General features: G+C 41.3%; 3 protein-coding genes across 5 annotated transcripts; 2 read left to right on the top strand and 1 right to left on the bottom strand.

Moving 5' to 3' along the window:
* Positions 1-130: 130 nt before the first annotated feature.
* Positions 131-5,402, top strand: LOC117767689 (D-amino-acid oxidase-like). Its single transcript, XM_034595510.1, has 11 exons — positions 131-652; positions 1,821-2,016; positions 2,114-2,228; positions 2,548-2,624; positions 3,296-3,361; positions 3,771-3,825; positions 4,085-4,189; positions 4,293-4,375; positions 4,705-4,822; positions 5,050-5,148; positions 5,222-5,402. The coding sequence occupies exons 2-11, from the start codon at positions 1,823-1,825 to the stop codon at positions 5,345-5,347; spliced, it is 1,038 nt and encodes a 345-aa protein (XP_034451401.1). The 5' UTR covers positions 131-652; positions 1,821-1,822; the 3' UTR covers positions 5,348-5,402.
* A 1,461-nt stretch (positions 5,403-6,863) lies between these two features.
* svopa (SV2 related protein a) lies at positions 6,864-14,069 on the bottom strand. Its single transcript, XM_034595506.1, has 16 exons — positions 13,834-14,069; positions 11,754-11,911; positions 11,576-11,661; positions 11,384-11,482; positions 10,666-10,737; positions 10,342-10,466; positions 10,186-10,249; positions 9,886-10,011; positions 9,662-9,790; positions 9,462-9,535; positions 9,232-9,308; positions 8,705-8,809; positions 8,057-8,168; positions 7,887-7,968; positions 7,647-7,736; positions 6,864-7,563 (listed from the first exon to the last, which is right to left on the bottom strand). Exons 1-16 carry the CDS (start codon positions 13,866-13,868, stop codon positions 7,345-7,347), a joined length of 1,653 nt encoding a protein of 550 aa, XP_034451397.1. The 5' UTR covers positions 13,869-14,069; the 3' UTR covers positions 6,864-7,344.
* Positions 14,070-15,017: 948 nt separating this feature from the next.
* On the top strand, positions 15,018-20,598 carry usp30 (ubiquitin specific peptidase 30). Of its 3 annotated transcripts, none has more exons than XM_034595507.1 (13): positions 15,018-15,185; positions 16,444-16,553; positions 16,635-16,808; positions 16,884-16,987; positions 17,096-17,194; positions 17,455-17,500; positions 17,586-17,680; positions 17,793-17,852; positions 17,965-18,051; positions 18,261-18,341; positions 18,425-18,635; positions 18,722-18,833; positions 19,297-20,598. In XM_034595507.1, exons 1-13 carry the CDS (start codon positions 15,115-15,117, stop codon positions 19,547-19,549), a joined length of 1,503 nt encoding a protein of 500 aa, XP_034451398.1. In that variant the 5' UTR covers positions 15,018-15,114; the 3' UTR covers positions 19,550-20,598. The 3 variants fall into 3 exon arrangements, 2 of the variants coding, with proteins under 2 accessions (XP_034451398.1, XP_034451399.1); XR_004614924.1 differs by lacking the exon at positions 19,297-20,598 and adding an exon at positions 19,034-19,270 and having other exon boundaries at positions 15,075-15,185; positions 18,722-18,919; XM_034595508.1 differs by having other exon boundaries at positions 15,104-15,476.
* The last annotated feature ends 203 nt before the right edge of the window (positions 20,599-20,801 follow it).

Below are 20,801 nucleotides of genomic sequence, written 5' to 3'. Positions count from 1 at the left end.
ACTTCAACACAAACGGAATCTTTTCTTGCATTTGGTGGAGTCGCCCCCTTCTGGCCGTTATAAATAATGCAGATTTAACGCTGTTTCCCTGTCCAGATGTGTGGACCTTATGCAAAGATGGACAACGCGTCTCCGCTTCCTCCCACTATCCACAAATGAAGCCAAAATATCCCAGATAGCAACTCTGCCATCTGTAGTAAGGTCTCACTATACGTGCGCTCAACTGTTCGCGAGTCAGTCTTGTGAGTCAATCATGATGTTTAACCCAGTTTTTATAACATCAAATAACCAATTAGAACCAAATTTACAGGGAAAATTTGCTTTTTTGTTAGTGTGATGATAAGGACCTAAAATGACAGGAAGCATCTATGACAAAACGTTATTGAACAGGTACATTAACTGTTTATTTTGTTCTCCATGTTCCATCCACTAACATGGAGGTGGCAGGGTTAATGACTTATGCTGCAGCCAGCCACCAGGTGGAGAGATGTTTTGGATTCACTTTGGAGGAACTGTCATGGCGACCACAGCTTGACAGCTGCTGGTGAACCATGACCGTGTCTGTGTGGCTCCGCCCCTCGTCCCTGCAGCACTCCGAGTTGTTGCTGTGAACAGACTTCAACAGTTCCTGCAGCTGAACACGAATCTGGAGGTAAGGTCCAACTTTTTTACAAACATCACAGATCCACTTTAGAGCTGCTGATCTGTGGAATGTCTGTATCTGATCTGTGTTTCCATGCAGCACTTACACAGAGTCTGACGTTTTCCAGCTCAGCGATCTGTGAAGCGCTGATTCGCTGAACTGAGATGAACTTTCTTCCCGACATGTTGCCGCCGTTACATATCACACAGCTCTCGTATAATATCCTCTTCTCATATAGTTTATGTTTATGAGTTGAACTCTAGCTCTTCAGATTGTTAAAGTTAGACTAAGTTGTCAATGCAGGATTCAGTCAACACCGCAATAAATCCGAGTCTGATATTAAAGAGTAACATTTCTGTTACATAGACTGATGGTTGTAAATTTCCTTTTTTTCCCTAATACTTAATTCTCATCTCTATGGAAGCCCATTTCCGCCACTGTGATGAAGAAAATAAAAATCTGTTTCTCATAATTATGACTTAGTATCTCATTATTATGACTTAGTATCTCATAATTATGACTTAGTATCTCATTATTATGACTTACTATCTCATTATTATGAGATAGTATCTCATTATTATGACTTAGTATCTCATTATTATGACTTACTGTGGGCAGGCGCAACAGAACAGGTCAGGACAGCCGCCTGTCTCGCGGAAGTCAGCGACTATGCATCGAGGCAGAGACATAACATAATCGATTCATGTTTTCTGCTCCGTTCATTGTCTTAGCGATGTGCTGCCGCTGCATAATTGTAACCAGGGCTGCTCCAGGATCAGAACAGACTGTTTCCGCCTCACTTCCCCTCTGACCTGCGCTCACTTTACACTTTAACAATAAACACCAGCACTGATCACAAGTTAGTAGGACACAAGGTTATGCAATGTTGTTTGTGCATTATTCAGCCAACCCTGCAAATACTCTGAGATAATCTTTATTTTACTTTCATCCATGTTATCAACAGGCTTACATCTCTGTTATTGTCCCTGGTTGGTTGGTTGTGACTTCTTGTGTCTTTTTTTCAATTTTTTCCCACTCTAATCAATACCCCTCTAATAACAGTCACCAATACACTGTGTATGGAAACAAATATCTTATCTAATACTCAATAATCTGGTGTATCTGGATACTATGAGTCAAGAGTCCCTTTACATGTAGGTGTCTCGTGTTAACTCAGACATGCGGGTGGCAGTGATCGGAGCCGGGGTCATTGGCCTGTCAACAGCTCAGAGCATCTATGAGCAGTATCACTCAACCATCACGCCGCTGACCATCGAGGTGTACGCAGACCGTTTCACTCCGCTGACCACTAGTGATGGAGCCGCTGGCTTCTGGCAGCCCTACCTGTATGATAAGGGCAACGTCCAGGAGACGTAAGTGCATCCTCATTGAGCTGCCTTTGATTCCATTCTTAAATTAGGCCACAAAAATGGAGCATCACTTTAATGGCGTATTTTTCCTCACCTTCAGGAAATGGAATAAAGAGACATTTGACTACTTGCTGAGCTGCCTCAGTTCATCAGAGTCTGTAAATATGGGGATATTCCTTCAGTCCGGCTACAACCTCTGCACTGCAGTAGCCCCGGTGAGTAGGACTTGGTTCCTTTACTTCACAGAGATGATGTTATTCACAAAACATTTTACAACTAAGAACAAAGGTCATGTGCAATGAAAAAATGTAGATACGACAATGTCACATCAAAGACTCATTCATACTTCTATCAATATCTGTCGTATGCAACATCTGTCATTAACACATTCCATTAGTGTCAAGCTGCAGTGCTGCACTGTAAGTAGAACACCAGCAGAGAGATCTCACTGAGGGTTGGGTTCACACTCAGGGGTTATCTGGGCTTCTGCATCCTGGGTGCTGTCATAGTAACTGATGTGGTCTTGAATTGCAGGATCCCTCCTTTAAAGATATTGTCCTGGGCTTCAGACAGCTCACAGAACGAGAGCTGCAGATGTTCCCTGGATACAAGTAGGTAAAAAAAAGAAATAAAGGAAAGTTACAAATACATTTCCTCCAAATACACATGTGGGCCTACAAAGAAAATAAACTAGGGCTGAGCGATGTGGCCAAAAATCATATCAAGATAGCAATGTTCATATCAGTCGATATTGATAATTATCATGATAAATGTCACATTAGTCACAGAACTTTTTTCTCCTGAATGAAGGTTGTGGTTTTAAACTCTTCTTTATGGGCAGAGAATGACAAACACTTAAAAACATTTTACAAATCTGAGGTAGGTCAATAACTCATTATGCAATATATCAGTTTATATTGGACTTTTGTTACATAACTATTGATAAGATTATATTGCGATAAGAATTGATATTGTTTTATTGCAGGCCTAAGGAACAAAATTATGAATAATAATTGCTTAAAAACTGCTTACACTATTATCTTTAACCTGCCCACTCATTACTCCCAGGCTTCCTCCTAGTAACTGACAAAATTAAATGTTTTGAATGTTAATATCCTATTAATATATAGCACATTAAGAGGGTTTAAAACATAATTTGAATATATTTCGTCCCAATACCAGATACAAAAACTTACGTAATAATGGATAAGTAAGTATAGGTATGGATAATTTTGTGTTTGTGACTTTTAACCTTTTTATTTGTCTGTTGTAATATGTCCAGGTTTGGGTGGTTTAACACTGCTCTCATGGTGGAAGGCAAAACATACTTACCTTGGCTCATGGACTGGTGAGTGATTAGCACATTTCTGAAGAGACTTGTTGTGTCGGCATTTTCTTTAAACCATAACTCAACTTAACAACTCTGAAGTGAACTCTGGTCGTCTTCATGTGGTGCCTGTTTGCAGCAACATTTATTACCCAATAAAAAGATGAAAGCAAACAACTGACTGCTGGTTTTATGAACGAATTGATTTTATTACAAATTCCTGTTGCACCTTTAGAGACTAACTAAGTCTTATCTTACACATTTAATGCATGAAAATAGTGCACATGGACATGCACATACATACACATGGCAAAAAGACAAACCTGGACACCTGCTATACACTAACCTGCCACATGTCTTTTCATGTTCAGGAAAACTGATTCTTTACTCCACTGCTCCAATTGAAGATTTGGTTCTGTGTTATTTCCAGGTTGCAACAACGGGGGGTCAAATTTTACCACAGGAAAATAGAGTCCTTCAAGGAGGTTAGTGATGGCTTTTCAATATTATACTTACATTTACTGTATGTTTTCATGAAATAAGTTTTCCACTAGGTTTTAGAAAGTCTAAACAAGTATAAAATTCAATAATTGTAGTCCTTATAAAGTCTTAAATGTATTAAGTATATAATACTTAATACATTTAAGACTCAGTTATGTTAACATATATTTTAGCGTTACTTCCTTTGTGATTTAAAATTAGTCAACCCTAACTTGTCATATTGTTCTCTCTTATCTTCGTTAGTTGGCAGAAACTGGGCCAGACGTTATCATAAACTGCACTGGCATGAGATCAGGAGCGCTGCAGCCTGACCCTGACCTGAAACCAGGCCGCGGTCAGATAGTGAAGGTTAGAGTGAACTGGAATCAAGTGTCTGTTTATAGTTTTTATAGCCAACTACAAAGGCAGAGGGTCAATAGCAGATGAACCGTGTTGTTCCTCTGTGTTTCAGGTAGACGCTCCGTGGTTAAAACACTGGATTCTGACCCACAACTTCGAGACGGGAGTCTACAATTCACCGTACATCATTCCAGGGTATAATGCTCGTGACAACGCACTGACCTGCAGCAGCACACATACATGTTTCCAACAGTTTCTATAGGCTTGGCTGCCAATACTGGATTTATTCCTGGGAAGTTTCAGTGGCGTACACATAATGCTCATTGCTGCAGTTTTATTTCACTTTGCCCCATGTGAAGTTTGGCTATATTACAGTGTATTTAATTTAAATCCAGCAGTGGTTGCAGAGGTTGGACTGGTGTCCTGTTACAATCCTGATGCCTGCTGTCACACATCTTTTTGGTAGTGGCCAGAAAACGAGAGCTGCTTTCCTGTTTTAATCCCACGAGCGTCTGTGTCTGCAGGAGTCGTCTTGTGACTGTCGGTGGGGTTTTCCAGATAGGAAACTGGAGTGAAAATAACAACTCTGCTGACCATAAGAAAATCTGGGAAGCAGCTTGCCAGCTCGAGCCCAGTCTCAAGGTAAGGTGATGTCAGAAGCTGTTTTCAGACAGGAGAATTCAGTGCAGGTCTGAAGGCAGTTCATAAGTTGTTTGTGAAAGAGTTTCAGTTTATATATTTTAAATAATTGTTCTCTAATACATGATAGTAATAACATTTCGGTTTTGAGATAATGACATTATCTAGTCTTTCAACACATGTTAAAAGTTCACATGTTAGAGAGCTTATGTGTTGTTGTGTGACCTCAGCATGCCAGGATCGTGGAGGACTGGTCCGGCCTCAGACCTGTTCGCAGTAAAGTCCGACTGGAGAGGGAGGCCATTCAGGCTGGTGCAACGAAAATAGAGGTAAACCACAACTCTTGACTCAACACAGGAATATAATTAGATGAACCTCTAAAACACAGTGGCTCTCTCTCAGGTGATACACAACTACGGCCATGGAGGTTTTGGACTCACCATTCACCGAGGCTGTGCCCAGGAGGCAGCGAGGCTCTTCGGTCAGATCGTAGAACAAAAAGGCAAAGGTCCAAAAGCTCGCTTGTAAACTTGTGTCCCAGAGTAATGAAAAAAGGAGTAAATCAGTGCCTTGTTCAGAATTATTTTGTATTTGGTGTAATTACATCACTTAAGACAATATAACGTGTATGTGAAAAAAGAGACACTACTATTGGTGTTCTAATCCAGTATTAATTAAGAGATGTAAGGTAAAATTGTGCATCTATCTATATGAGGTTTGAGCAATTAAAAAAGAAGAATATAAAGTGCTTATAAAAATGTTTTCAGTAAATATATACAATAGTAGAGAAACCTACTGATAATGATTCTAAATTCTAAAATCACTAGATTTTAAAGATATTAAAATCATGATAAAAACGAAATCACGACTGTTTGCTGTCCTGGCTCCCAAATGGTGGAACGAGCTCCCCGTTGACGTCAGGACAATACAAAGTCTACACATCTTCCGACTACACCTTGGCTAAGAAGATGGTCTAAGTCAAGTTGCACTTACATGTAGCACTTTGCAGTTAATGTACTTACATGATTCTTGCTGTTCTGGGTTTGTACCTTCTTGGTCGAATGCACTTATTGGAAGTTGCTTTGGATAAAAGCGTCAGCTAAATGAAATGTAATGTTAAAGAACAACATGATAACACTGCACTTTTTCAAAGATGATTTACTATGGTATCATACACATTTACACCCAGTGTGTTGACATGAATCTGTGCACACAGACATTTACAGCAGCTCTCTATCTCAGACACTGGCTCAGCTTTACCAGACCTGTGCCACTTAATATCCTTTTTTCCCCTTCTTTTTTAACAAAACTTTAATCAGTGTGTTACTGGTAGAATCAGACTGGGCACAATCTGTCTCCACATCATCCTTTGTCACAAACAAAAGCAAAGACAACAACTAAACCAGGTTTTGATACAATATTTACAGAAAGACAGAAAGTAACATCCTGGTAGATGTTTGTTAAGGTCAATGTGTGCAGTTAATTGATCATAACACCAAATTCTCCTCTATTTTAACGAGAGCTGAGGAATCTGTGGTTTGTTTTAATACTCGGATTTAAATTCCCTAATACTTTAATGTTGACTTACGTAATGTTCAGGATCTGCGGACTCGTTCCGTTTGTGCTACTACTATGAAATGCTGTCGACTGTATGATGTCACAGATGTTATTTCGCTCTGTTGGAGACTTTGGCAGATTTGTCCGCCTGCTGTAAATAAATGGCCAAGTAACGACCGAGACATGAGGCTGACGTTTGGTTATTAACAGAATAATAACTACAGTCATCAAGCCCTTTTCTTCATTTCTTCAGCAGAAAACAAATGTCATTCACGTTACAATGTGAAATAATAGTGAAGAACATATTCATCACAGGAGTTTCAAAAAGGATCCGTACTGTCAGTGACTTACTCTACAGGATGTCCTCGACATGTGAATCTTTAAGTCACTTTAATTTAATCGAATCATCTCATGATTTGTTGGTTGAACTGTTCCTCACTACAGCGATACACTTTTGATAAAGCTGAGTTTATGACTTTGACTTGTGTTCACAAGATAATTCTCCATTATTGCAAATAGAAGCAGCTTTTTCACGGGGTTAGGAGCAGGTCTCTCAACCACAAACTGAATAGGTAGTTTTAAGGCTCTTTGAGAAAAATATTTGAAGCTAACTCCTGACACCCTCTGTATTCCCCTATGCTTCTCTTACATTAGAAAAGGCGGATTCAAATACTTTGCTCTAAGTATTTGAATTCTCACTTCTTCATGACGGCCTCCCATTGTCTCCACCATTTGTTTATGCACTTGTTCAGGTCATTTGGTCACCCAGTCACCCTGTGTGCAGTCATACAGTGGTGAGATTGTGACAGCAATGGCGGTTGAAGACTATAAGTACAGTGACATGTAAAAATATTGTGCTGCCTGGCTCGTAGGGTCATAGGGTGAGAGCTTGTTTAGCTTCCTCGCCCCCCCTTGCCTCTTCTCTCCTCTGCGGACACCATTTGGTCACAGCTCCGGCCGGGACGTCCTCAGCCCTGGGAGCCGGAGTTTGAGTTTGGGTTTCCCTCTGAGTTGTGGGAGGAGGAGGAGGCCCGGCCCATCATCTCCTGGCCCCACTCACGGTGGGTGGACTCCTGCAGGCCGCGGCCTGTCGTCTCAATCGGCAGCGCACAGGAGGCGACGGCAGCGACGAGGCAGCAGCAGCAGTACACTGAGAGAGCCAGGTACACAGAGGACTCCAGCATCACCTGCAGGATGAGGACAACCAGGCGTCTTTACTCTTTCTTATTCTGTTCTGTACTAAAATGAGAACATGGTTGCTGGGTGTTACCTGTGCCACAAAGGGAGTAATGAGGGCCCCAACTCTGGCCATTCCACTGCTTGTTCCCAAGCCTAAAGCCCTGGTTGCTGTTGGGTAAACCTGCAGAGTTCAGAAAACACTGAGGAGGCAGCCTTACTCAGGTCCTTGCTCTATTTACTCAGCTATTGATTTGTATCTGTATCTATGCTAATACTTGTTTGCAATTTACACAATAAAGCAAAGTAACTGCACATGTATCGGACATCTAACCTCTGGAGTGTACACGTAGGCAGCCTGGAATCCTCCTGCAATAAAGGCTCTGGCGATGAAAATCAACACTGTCATGGATGCCCTGCAAGAGACCAACCAATACCAATCAGAGTAGCCAAACATGGAGTCCAGAATAAATCAAATGTTTTATAAATCAGAGCCCACGTTACCTCCCAACACAACCATAGAGTGGAATGATGCACAGAGAGAAGACGAGGAAACACAACGCCATGGTCTTCCTCCGTCCCAGTCGATCGATAGCCCACAGTGTCACCAGCAGTCCTACGCAGCAAACTCAGTAAACTTACCTAACTTTTACCAAAAGTAAAAACAATTTTTACCTTTAATTTATGTAATTGATTAATGTTGGGTTTTGTTCATATGTGGCTTTGATATGCCCCCAAGCCCCTGATACACTGACATGGAAACAACCAGTAATGATTGTGTGTCCTCTATCAGAAACACCTATCAACATTAATGTGTATTATTATATATATGTTACTAATATTAGTATTATTATTCAGTCATCTTTCTTTTTAATTGTCAGGTCTCAGTGCATTAAAAGTAATATGAAGATTGCAGTAACAGGTATATAATTGTTATTATAATGCAAAAAGTACAAAAAAACTATAATAATAACCATTTTGTCAAAATGCATTAAAATGATCTTGTAAAACAGTAATACATTAGTGAATCTATCAAGAATTTAATTCCATATTATCACTGTAATTACTCTACAGTAACAAACCAGTCTCCAAACATTACTTAAATTATTTAATAAAAATGTGTTGGATGACATGTTGAAGAGTGACGTGTACCTGGGAATTCAGACAACGTCGTCCACAGTAGATCTTTATAGTCATCGGAGTTCAGATATTTACACTCCAAGTTGCATCGGAGCTCCCTCTTATTACCTTTGGACACTAGAGGGAGGCACAAAACAACAAACTCAGACACATGGCCGCATGAGGAGACCAGCACATGAACTGCACAACATGCATTTGTCACATCAGCAGCAGTGCAGGTGGAACTGAAAACAATAAAGACAGCACAGTTCCATCAATAGTGCCTGTCAGCCATTGTTAATGTGATCCGCTGCACGTGTGCTTTTATATTTCTATGGATTTCTTGAAGGATGATTTATTTATGTGTGAATTTGTCCCAAATTCAGTTTTTCAATTTTAGTAAATGTAAAATATATTAGTCACACAAGTCATTAAACTGTGTGTGTGTGTGTGTGTGTGTGTGTGTGTGTGTGTGTGTGTGTGTGTGTGTGTGTGTGTGTGTGTGTGTGTGTGTGTGTGTGTGTGTGTGTGTGTCTGGGGCCTGAGAAGCACTGACTCACTTCCACATGTGCCTCCTTCCTGAAACAGCTCTGTGGTCAGAAGCACCAGTCCATAGTAAGAGAAGGCATTTGCAAACCTGAGGAGAGAGAGACAATGAAACAATGGAAATTCACAGATTGATGTCTATTGTACTAGAATGCAGGGTTTTGGAGAATAAGACAAAAAAAGGAACCCAGTGAATAGTGAATGAAGATAATGACTGCATGCCATTTCCTGTCATTCCATTTACCAAATAAACCACAGCAGAACTGTGGTCCAGCGAAAGTGGGATGAAAATAAGTCTTGAATCTTCCCACGATCCTCCTGGATAAAAAAAGAAAACGACACATGAAATAACCTGAATTCAAAGATAAAAACATAATAACTGACACACGATAATTTCAGAATCATAAAATAAGAGGATTTGTGGTCTGCAGAGACCGACTGCACCTGTCTGGCAGCAACTAGTTTTCCCAGTGGCATGGGTACTCCGTTCTCTGTGGCGATGCGCTTCAGCGTGGCCAGAGCTTTGTCCTGGTTTCCTGTCAGCACGTCGTATCGAGCGCTCTCAGGTAGCCACTGGTCCCACCACACCCCCAAAAAACAGGCACGTCAGTTGCAGAATCTGTAATCTCCTGTGCTTTTATGTTTTCGACTGATCACACCATACTCACAAAACACAGGATGGCAAAGATGAAGAGAGGAATGTTAGAGAGGCCGAGCAGCCAGCGCCAGCCCAGAGTGGGCATCACCAGGATCGCCAAGAGGACCTCAAACACAGTGCCCAGCGCCCAAAATATCTGCAAAGCAACCGCAAGGAGCCCAAGTTGTAAAAGAAAAAAGAATCTAGTGTCAAAATTATACAAAACTCTGCTGATAACACAGAGAATTTCAGTGCAGTGCAGGTACAGTTGCATGTTTTCTGGACACCAATAACACTATAGTGAGCTGGATGATAGTTGTGTGTTCCATACCTCAATCAGTAAGATGCACGTGGCTCTAGACTTCATAGGCAGAAATTCAGCGTAGAGTGTCACCCTTATAAGGAGAAACACTTTGCCGTTACTCCAAACTCAAATCATTCATTGTAGCATTGCTTCAGATTAGCGAGATGAATTGAAGTTACTCACGACTGTGGGGCTCCTCCGATGCCAAAGCCCACCAGCGCTCGGAGGACGAGGATCCAACCATAGACAGGTGCAAATGCACTCATCAGGCCGTAGAACATTGTCCACAGCACACTCATCTTCAGACCCTGTGTGTGCACGTGAAGAAAACATACCAAGCTGCTTGATAAACAGTTTTTCATCACATCCAGCACATGTCTACATGTCTGCTATTGATCACTTTCTCTTAGAAACACAAAAGCTAAACTTGACTTTGCACAATGACAAAGTCAGAAGGAGGAAACAGATATCACCTCTATGACAAATGGAAGTGTTATTAGAACTTACTGTTTTTCTGCCGTATTTGTCGGATATGTTTCCCCACAGAGAAGAACTGATCATCATCCCAATAAATACGGCCTGCAGCAATGACAATAAATGATAATGGGATTGAGTATGTCACAGCAGCTTAAACATTACAAGTTCCACGTTTTATGCACAAGGTCAGCTCGGGAAGAAGAGCAATGTCAGAGAAAATGTTAAAAAGAAAAGGAAGGTAGATGTGAGGTAGATGGATACTGGACATGAATTGAGAAGAATTCCGAAGCCTGATGGTCTGGTGGTGATGACGTGCATGTCACGTGAGTTTTACTGCACAGAGCTGATATAATGCACAGCCTGTCATACATATTTTAATTCTGCAAACAGAACTGTAGCTTTTTGTTTTGGTGTGATCCACAAAATTTCAAAGAATGGGAAAATATAATTAGAATATTTTCCCGTAAAAATGTATGTTGAATGTGTCAATGATGGATTTGGTTAGAATGGGCCTTTTCTGTTAACTGTAGTCCATCTGCTTGCATGTTGTTAGATATGATACTAAAAGTAAATATGGCTTTGGTTTCTAAAGGCATTAAATAACCATTAGTCTCTGCTGCCACATGGTCATCACTGCTCAATACAGGCACTTATTTTAAAACAATCCCAAAGCACTCAATCAATAACTATCAGGGCAGTCACATGGCACTGCAGGCAAGAGCACTTTACAACATCAGAGCGCCATTACCGATGTCAGCAGCGCCACCTGCAGGCTGGGCAGTCTCCACTCACAGTGGAGCTGTGGGGCTAAGATGCTGAGGATCATCATCTCCATGGCATCAGCCATCTAAACAAACAAACAAACAATAAATAAATAACAAAATAAGAATCCTTGCAGACAGTTCCTTGTATGTTTTTTTAATAACAGAGCAGGGCTTACCCAGGCGAGACCAGTGAGGATGGAGAGTTTCCACTGAAACGTCCCAAAGCCGATGGCCTCCACTGCATCTTCTACCATGAACGTGTCTGGAGGAATGAGACATGTGTGAGTCTAATGTGTGAGTCTACAGGTGTAAAAAAAGTTGTGTGAGAAAAAGTGGAGCTGTGCTATACTGCACCATCAGTCGGATTGGCGAACTCCCGAGGTACTGGAGCTCCATCTGCAAGAGCCACAGACTCCAGATCAGTCTGCTCTGCGATCCTGATAACCTGCTCTTTATTCTCGCCATCATCCTCGGAGCGGGTGCTCTCACCTGTGCGACGGAAGCGGACGACACTGCAAACAGACAAACAAAAAATCAAATGTGGGCAAGGGGTTAAAGTGGGGTTGAACATTGGGAGGGGGTGAAGGTCAAATGCTCTGGATAAATTCTAAATTCTAATTTCTTGCCAATAAGTAATAGCTTGATATACCTTAGAAGTTTTTTCTATTTTATAGGTTATACTTGGCAGATAATAGCTATAGTAGCAGCCAAAGTAGCTACCATAAAATTGGCGGGGAAAAAAAGATATTCTTTGTTTGTGCTGCGAAATAAATGGAATCAAGAAAACCAACCACTTTATCATGTTTGATAATGGTCATAACTTTTCATTTGGTGTGATGTTATGATTATAGGGGGGTTGTACAGGTCAGTTTTGATTATTGGTGGGTTACACTCCCTCTATCTGCCCCATAAATTCCTCCCTAGAGGGTGTGAGGATGTTCATATCTACAGTTTGACTGCCAGATGAGTTTCAGAGGTCTGATGCCCTCCAGGCACAAAGCTGAGTAAAAATGAGAGTCGGTGGCTGTTGCCTAGGTGATGTGAGCTTTTTCTGGCACTGATTTTGTGAATGGGTGGCAATGTCATCCCATGGGTAAACCATGTTAGGCCAACTGACAGCACAGCACGCTCTGCTCTGGGAACCTTATAACAGCTAATTACCCAGAGAAATGCATGTTTGCTACAGACAGAAGGTGTAATCTTCTCCCACACTTAGATAATGGTTCGTTTCAACAGGATGAAAGTCTGTAAGAGAACTTGAACAGAGGCAGCGATGACTGAACACTGTAATTACATAACACTGCCCACGTGCTAGGGGAAGTATTGGTGCTGCAAACATTTTTACATTTTAAATCTAGACGAAAACAATTAAATAAACAATTTTAGAATCCATATAGCATCATTGTTTTCTATTCTGTTTTCATTATTTTACTTAATGAAGCTTAACTTATCTATAAGTTTTAAACAGATTTTTCCTTTTTATTTCTTTTACTTCTTTCAATCTCTTGACTCATTTTATCCGTCTGTTTTTAATCATTCTTAATTTCCTTGAAAATTGTTTTAAACGGTGTTTTCTGATTTTGAATTGATCCATTTAAATTTTGTCTCTGTGTTGTTTCGAATGTCCCTGTAAAGCACCTTGAATCTAACTCTGTGTATGAAATGTGCTGTATAAATAAAAGTGCCTTGTCTGGCAGATGAGTTTATAACAGGTCCGGTTAAATCTCTTTTACTGTAAACTACTCTCATTTTCACTGTCAAGCTTTTTAGACAGAAATCTGAAGGAGAAGTAAATATATAAATATCCAGCTACACTGTAAAAATCCCTTGAAAATATCACCGGCATTTTCATTATAGCATTTTAGACATTAAGATGATGAACAATTTCCTTTTGTCCTTATTTTTTTTGGAGGGGGGAGGATTAGAAATTACTGTGGAACTGTGTGTTTTTGAGAAATGCTGACCAGACTTGCACTAGCCCCCCTTGAGCTGCATGTGTGTGCAGCAAGGTTGAAACTAGATCACGTTGTAGCCACTGAGTCATGACAGCAAACACAATTACAAGTTAGGATGGAAAAGTTATCAGGCAGAGATCACAGTGAAGCAGCTTCCTGAGCATAAATGGTCTCCTCTGGGGAAACGCCAGGATTGTAAACAAACTGCACCACAAGGAGCAGCCTGAACGTGCCAGGTTTGTTTCTGCTTATATTTCCTCAGGCTTAGATCATGTCTCAGGGAATATGACTGGATACGTGTTGCGATGATGTGACTGGTGCTTTGGGGGAATGTCAGGCTGTTTGAGCTGAAGGAATAAACACGACGCGAGGCTGACAGAGGGCGTCGCGTCGGACAAACACGCTGAGAATAGAAGGAGCAACAACAGACAAAGCAGACGAAGGCGTCGACGCGCAAGACTGAGATTTGTGATACTCACGGCAGCTGCCTCAGTTGGAACAGATCATCGTCCATGTTGCTGTGTGTTGTCCTGAAGCTCCGTTTGGCCTCATCGCCGTTTACATGCTCACGACAAGCTGCAATTTCAGCACCGAGGAGAGCGACCGACCTGCTACGGTGTTCGTCCCGATCAGCCAATCAGAGGCCGCCGTGCACAGCACGAGACCGACGCGGCGGGAGAGCGAGCGTGGATAAAGATTATGAGCTCGCGAGGATCCATGGTCCACGGTCCACACATGATCCATTAACACACACCCACACACTCACAGACAATCACAACTAAATGCTTAAACCTAACCCTAACCCTAACCCTAGCCTAAACCTAAACCTAAACCTAATTCTATCCCCTACAACCAAGTCTTAAACCTCAAAGCCTTTGAAATTGTGAAAAGTGGCCCTCATAACTATAGAAAGACCTGCGAGCACACACCACACATACACAAAATCACACACATGCACAACCCTAACCCTAACCCTAGCCCTAATTCTATGCCTAACCCTAAAACCAGGTCTTAACCTTCAAACAGCCCATTGAACTTGTGAGGATCAGCCAAAGGGTCCTCACAATGTCAAAATGTCCTCACAATGATGGTATTGAACCAAACTTGGCCCTCATAACTATAGATAGACATGCATGCACACGCACACACACACACACAGTCAGTGATGGGACTTTACTACAATGGGCTCTTAAATATGACACTATAATAGTATATGTATTATTGGCTATTTACTCAGAGCCCTAGTCCAGTACTGATGTTGAAAATACATTTTACCATAGGAGTATCAGTCAGAATTGTAATTTTACCTAAAACCACAGTACATTATGGGCAGAAAATTGTACAAATATCATTAACAAATCTATATATATACATATATACACCTATACAGCTATTTTCATAATATCCTCTGTGTTTATTTTCTGCTTAAAATGTTTTACAATCACTGTGTGAATACATACAGTATATTTTTTCCTCATAATATCCTCTCTCTATTTTCTCCTTAAAATGTTGTATTACTGTATATATGTAAAGACATATATATATATTTATATATTTTAATTATATCCCCTGTGTCTTCTTTCTGCTATAAAGAACCGTATGTTTAAAAACAAATGTGCGCAAAAACCATCCAGTCTAAGGCAACAACAACACACACTGGGATGTCGGAGTGTTTTGTGTGAACACATCCGCCCCCTCCTCTTCCGCGGGTCCGTGCTGAAACACGCCGCGGCGGGCCACAGTTCCGCCATGAGAGCAGGATGTTTCGGTGCAGACCTGAATCCTCTGATAAGCTCGTCGGGGAGTTTCTTGGCACTGGACGCGTCGTCAGGTAAAATCTCTCCACCTGGCAAACAGCAGCTACCGGAGCTTAGCCGGGGCTCTGACCGGGGGCGGGAGGAACAGGCGGGTCGCGACGTCACCGTGCGTTGGAGTTAAAGTGCAACATGCGCAGACAGACAGACACGCAGGGACGGTCCGGTTTAACGTGAACGGTCGGTAAACCCGCTAACGGTGGAACGTAGCTAAGATTTACGTGTCCTGTTTGTCAAGATGACAGCTTGAATAGTTGTGAATGGAAGCGACGTAGTTGACTGAGGGCAGCCTGACCTCGGTGTTGTTGGTAAGCTAACCTGATGCTAACACGGTGCTTCATGGTCACTCAGCTGTTAGTAGGGGCAGGTGGTGTCTGTGTGTGTGTACGTGTATGTACGTATGTGTGTGTTTGGAGGGGTGCTTGTGTCGCTACTTGGATTTTATCACCTTTATATGTTATTAAATAACATCAACAAACAAGTTCATGTTTTCCTAACAGGACCACTAGGGTGTGTTGTTTTGTTAAAGGCGTTTGTTTTCCCACAGTAAACTAATCGGATGACCGGTCTGTGGATCGTGTCATTAATTGATTTAGTTTGCTTCACGTTACGTGTTGTTTACTCCGTGTTTTCAGGGCAGACTGCATTCAATAAAAACATAGAAGAAGAAAACAGTGGTTTTGACCCACGTGGGTTTCCAAACAATTCAAAACAATCGTCCCAAACCACCGACCACCTCCACATAACTATATTCTACACAGAAAAATAAGATTGTTGCACAAAACTTTGTAAGTTGATTGAATGTTAAATCGTCTGTATTTATATGGTACTTATCTAGTCTTCATGAGCAGTTGATGAAGTTAGTTTAATTTAATAGCTCAATATCTCAAATTTTCCTTTGGAGTCACCTCATGTAGAGCAACAGACGAGGCTTCCCTCCACTTCCAGGACGGAAAGTCATGCAAAAGATGTCATGTGTAGAGTAAAGAGCTACATACTAAACCTCAACGACTCCTAATGGCCCTACAACTTAAATACCTGGGACTCCCTGCAGTCAGTTAGAACTGAAGAAGCCTCTTGGATGAGAGGGGAAACTTCAAAAAAACTAAGTGCAGTTCACCCGTTTTTAGCACCTGGATATAACATGACCTGGACGACTGAGAATCTCCACATACATACTTACATACTTAACTAATAATATAGATAACTGAGATGACAAATCACAGATAGGTTGTAAAACTCAATTTGTCATCTGTCTGTATATTGTTTTTTCAGAAACAAGATGATTAAAAACTGGGGTGTCATCGGTGGAATAGCTGCTGCGATTGCAGCTGGAGTCTACGTTTTGTGGGGCCCAATAACAGAGAGAAAGAAGAGAAAGAATGGTGAGATTTGGTTTGCCTTCATAAATACATAGATTTGCTTTATTACAGCAGTAACTAACAATAACTTGTGTTTTCTTTCAGGTATGGTACCTGGTCTGTTGAACTTGAGCAACACCTGCTTCCTCAACTCGTTGCTTCAGGGTTTGGCGGCATGTCCGTCTTTCGTCAGGTGGCTGGAGAAGTTTTCCGATTCGCCTATGATCCAGTCGTGCAAAGACAACCATCTGTCTAACACGCTGCTTCAGCTACTCAAAGGTATGTGAAAGCAGTCTGTCAGAATCTTTAGAGAGGAATGGTTCATTCATATTTCTGACATTTGTACACCAACAGCTCTGTCCTGTGACGAACCTGGGTCGGAAGACGTACTCGATGCCGGATGCCTCCTGGATGTTCTCAGACTGTACCGCTGGCACATTAGTTCATTTGAAGAGCAGGTCGGTCATCTTGCTGTTGAGTGGTATCTGGTTTACATTTCGGTGCAAAATATATTATGCAGTGTTTTATTAACATCATCTCTGGTTGTGTTGCTTTATTCCCTCAAGGATGCACATGAACTTTTTCATGTCCTCACATCTTCTCTGGAGGAGGAACGGGATCGTCAACCCAAAGTCACTCACCTGTTCGACATGCAGTCCCTCGAGGCAAGTTATCATCTTTGTCCCTAAAACGGCACAAACATCTCTTGTGTGTCACATGCCTCCCATACAGTATGTTTTATAGTTCAGCACTTTGAAGTACATGTGTGGTCTTGAGGTGGATAGTTACATCATTTTAACACTAAATCTGCATCCTAGATCTCTCTATGTCTCTTAATGTGAACCATAGCCAGTGTTAGAGAGTTGTGACAAATCTGGTACGGCCCTCCTAACTCTTCTGTATGTATGTCTTCATTTCTTATCAGAGTCTCCCTGATCAAGATGATAATTCTATGACCTGCAGAAGTCGAGGTAAGACAATAAAGCAATTATTAATAATAGCCTATTAAACCACACATAATAATAATTTTAACTTTTTAAATTTCTTGTTTTGCAGCCCCACTTCATCCAATACCAAGTCCTTGGAAGTGCCATCATCCTTTTCATGGCCGTTTAACGAGCAACATGTCTTGCAAGCGCTGTGAGCAACAAGTGAGTTTGTTTGTTTGTTTGTAGCCAGTCAAGTGAATAACATGTTAGTTTGTGTTATTTGACTTTTTACCCTCTTGAGCTGATTTGTAACTCTGCTTCGTTTTTTTTACAGAGTCCGGTGCGGTATGACTCATTTGAGAGTCTCTCCCTGTCCATCCCTTTACCTCAGTGGGTGAGCAAAAACATCAGAAACACATGCATATTAAGTGTTATCATACTATCACTTCTCACTATGCTTTTGTTGTTGCTCTGATTGTCATAATTTGATCTGTGTGTGTCCTCAGGGTCGACCTATCTCTCTCGATCAGTGTCTTCAGCATTTCATCTCCTCAGAAACCATCAAAGAAGTAGAGTGTGAAAACTGCACAAAGGTACATTCACCACAGTGTCAGAGGCAAATTCTGGTAAAACATTTCATTAAATAAGTAATTCACTGAAAACCATAGACAGGAATATTATGGTAAGTGCATTTACATTCATGTGACTGGTTTATTTTACATGTTATTGTTTTGTGTTTCTTTATAAAGACATTTATTTAGCTGATTTTGTTTAATTTTGGTTTTGGATCATTTGTCCTCAGCTTCAACAAGAGTCCGCAGCCATCGGACAAGTTCTGGAAAGTCAGAGAACAACATTTGTTAAACAGCTAAAATTGGGAAAGGTAACTGTCACTTTATATTATTTATTTATGTTTTGTCTGTTTTGCAAACTTGTCTGTTTCTGATGTGTTCCTCCCTCCTCCAGCTCCCCCAGTGCCTCTGCATCCATTTACAAAGACTGACGTGGTCCAGTGAAGGAACCCCCATCAAAAAACAGGAGCATGTGCAGTTCACAGAGTATCTAACGATGGACCACTACAAACACAAAGTTCCCATGCAGAGAAATAAGCGGCTCACATGTGCACCAAAACCCAAGAAAGCAGAAAATACAGATGATGTCACCTCCAATGGCACAGGTATGTTGAATTTGTCTCTGTAATATCATTCTACTTTATATGACCTTTTTTATAGTGCATCATATTTGTTGTATTTTGATTTCCAGATGCAGAAAATCACAACAACAACAACAAACCTTTTTCCAATGGAACCTGTTCATCTTTATTTCTTCACTCTCCTGGTGTGAACCCACAGCTCGGCCTCATGTATGACTACAGGTAACCTCGACGAAAGCAAAAGATTACGGTGCAACAACAGAAGGAACTCACACATATCAGGTTACTCAGTGTTGTGGAGGTAATCAAAAGCCTTTTCAGACGTGGAATGAGGACCATTGCTGCCTTCATCTGTCTGTTTAAGTGATTTTTCAGAAAGATGTAAATGTTCTTTGCGGCTTCAGCTTATAATTTTGTAAGAGAATGTGCCAAACTGGTTCTGAATAATCCATAATCAGTTTTGATTAAGCATAGCATAATGTTGAGAGAGAACCAGATCAATTAAAATATAGTCAAAGACTGTTTGGTGTGATAGATGAATCGTTCCTGAAAAAATACCGCCTTCAGTCACCTGCAGTCAACTGCTGGCCCTATGTTACCTCAACACTTTACTATTTGTGTTGCTTTTTACTCCAATTTGTCACCAGTCTGTGTATGTTTGTGACCACACTGTCTCCTCCCCCAGTTCTACAGAATACCTTTTCCAGCTCACGGCCGTGCTGGTTCACCACGGGGACATGCACTCAGGACATTTCGTCACGTACCGCCGCAGCCCCTCCTCGCCTCGCAGCTCTTCGCCCCTCAGCTCCCAGTGGCTCTGGGTGTCGGACGACTCGGTGCGAAAAGCCAGCCTGCACGAGGTGCTGTCTTCCAACGCTTACATGCTCTTCTACGAGAGAGTGCGAAGGCTGAACCTCGCTCTGCGCTCCGAGGAGTAACTGGACGCTTGCAACTTCGAAGCCTGAGTGACTTCAGGCTTCCCGGTCAAACTGTCACAGCTGTATGTGCCAGTTACAACATTGTTATCGACGGGCAGTTTATGACTTAGAGAGCCGAGAGGAAAGCAATCATGGAGTTTTAAAAGAGGTGATTTTACTTCCTGGATCACAGCAACATGTTGAAGATCACTGATGACGTTTTCTGACAAGAATTCCATGAGCGGACACTTTTCAGTCTGGTCTGATGGTAGGATGCTCTAAATCCAAATGATGATGGACCTGTCGGACGTTTGACACGTGTAACAGTTTCTGTCAATGTGGCTTCTACAGGACAAGAAAACAGCAACACATGACAATATAGTGGATTCTATGGTGAGAGTCCTGCATCACAATGTTCATGTGTGAAGTATATAGTGTTATTTATGTTGAGGCTGTCGGAGGCGTGGACTCAGCTCAACAGAGGTAACTCATCAGGACTTCATGGAGATGCTACTTGTTGCATATTCTGAAAAAGGCTTAACTCTGGTTCTCCATTGTCTAATCTTATCTGCCTAATCATTCCCAGCAGTGTACGTAGTCTGAAATGGATCGACTCAGTTCATAAGCTGATGAATTTGATATTTTTCTATGTTTCCAGTAATCCTTACACTGTCCTGTTTTGCAGAGCTGCACAGTTGAGGTTCAAGTGCCATGTTGTCTTTATTGTGCAGGATTTGGACGTGGATTGAAACCACGTCTGCTGCAGCTGATGTGAACATAAGATCTCTTAATGGAAAAAGGATGTACCCGCGCTGTAACAAATTCATAATGATCTGCTTTTGGTTAATAAAGCCAGAGGAAAACTGCAGGTGTATTGGGCAAGTTATCCTGAATAATTTTTAATTCTGTGTAACTTATAACTGCCTTGTTTGCTCTGACCAATCCGCGAGAAAAACGCTCCTGGTTACTGTCTGCGATTTGCACAAATGTATATTCATGTGAGATTGTGTATCTGTGTGCAATCTGTAAAGGTGATTGTTTTCAGGTATTAAAAAAACTAAACTAATGTGCATTCTAGATTCATTGAAGCAACATAAATATATGATAGCTTGAGACAACAGATACAGTATCTATCAGTAGAAATGCCTAGAATCAACTAACATTTCCTCAAGTGTCTTTGAAGACAACACTGAATCTCTAACACGTCTAAGAATTTTCTTTATATTGATCAAATATGCACAGAAGAAACAAACGAGCAGTAGTTTTCAAAAGA

Source organism: Hippoglossus hippoglossus, chromosome 9 (genome assembly GCF_009819705.1).
Source record: "Hippoglossus hippoglossus isolate fHipHip1 chromosome 9, fHipHip1.pri, whole genome shotgun sequence".
In the NCBI taxonomy this organism is placed as follows: Eukaryota; Metazoa; Chordata; class Actinopteri; order Pleuronectiformes; family Pleuronectidae; genus Hippoglossus; species Hippoglossus hippoglossus.
The sequence above is the reverse complement of the archived record's forward strand: the minus strand, read 5'-3'. Positions and strand labels throughout refer to the sequence as shown.

What these genes read in the sequence shown, in the direction of transcription:
- LOC117767689 (XM_034595510.1), top strand. Translation starts at nt 1,823, where the DNA reads ATGCGGGTGGCAGTGATCGGAGCCGGGGTCATTGGCCTGTCAACAGCT. An exon ending in AGCTCGAGCCCAGTCTCAAG is followed by an intron (nt 4,823 to 5,049) that starts GTAAGGTGATGT and finishes GTGTGACCTCAG; the next exon opens with CATGCCAGGATCGTGGAGGA. An exon ending in CTGGTGCAACGAAAATAGAG is followed by an intron (nt 5,149 to 5,221) that starts GTAAACCACAAC and finishes GCTCTCTCTCAG; the next exon opens with GTGATACACAACTACGGCCA.
- svopa (XM_034595506.1), bottom strand. Translation starts at nt 13,868, where the DNA reads ATGGACGATGATCTGTTCCAACTGAGGCAGCTGCC. An exon ending in GTTCTGCTGTGGTTTATTTG is followed by an intron (nt 9,309 to 9,461) that starts GTAAATGGAATG and finishes CTCTCTCCTCAG; the next exon opens with GTTTGCAAATGCCTTCTCTT. An exon ending in CTCTATGGTTGTGTTGGGAG is followed by an intron (nt 7,969 to 8,056) that starts GTAACGTGGGCT and finishes GGTCTCTTGCAG; the next exon opens with GGCATCCATGACAGTGTTGA.
- usp30 (XM_034595507.1), top strand. Translation starts at nt 15,115, where the DNA reads ATGTTTCGGTGCAGACCTGAATCCTCTGATAAGCTCGTCGGGGAGTTT. An exon ending in TTAGTTCATTTGAAGAGCAG is followed by an intron (nt 16,988 to 17,095) that starts GTCGGTCATCTT and finishes TATTCCCTCAAG; the next exon opens with GATGCACATGAACTTTTTCA. An exon ending in TGTCACCTCCAATGGCACAG is followed by an intron (nt 18,636 to 18,721) that starts GTATGTTGAATT and finishes TTTGATTTCCAG; the next exon opens with ATGCAGAAAATCACAACAAC.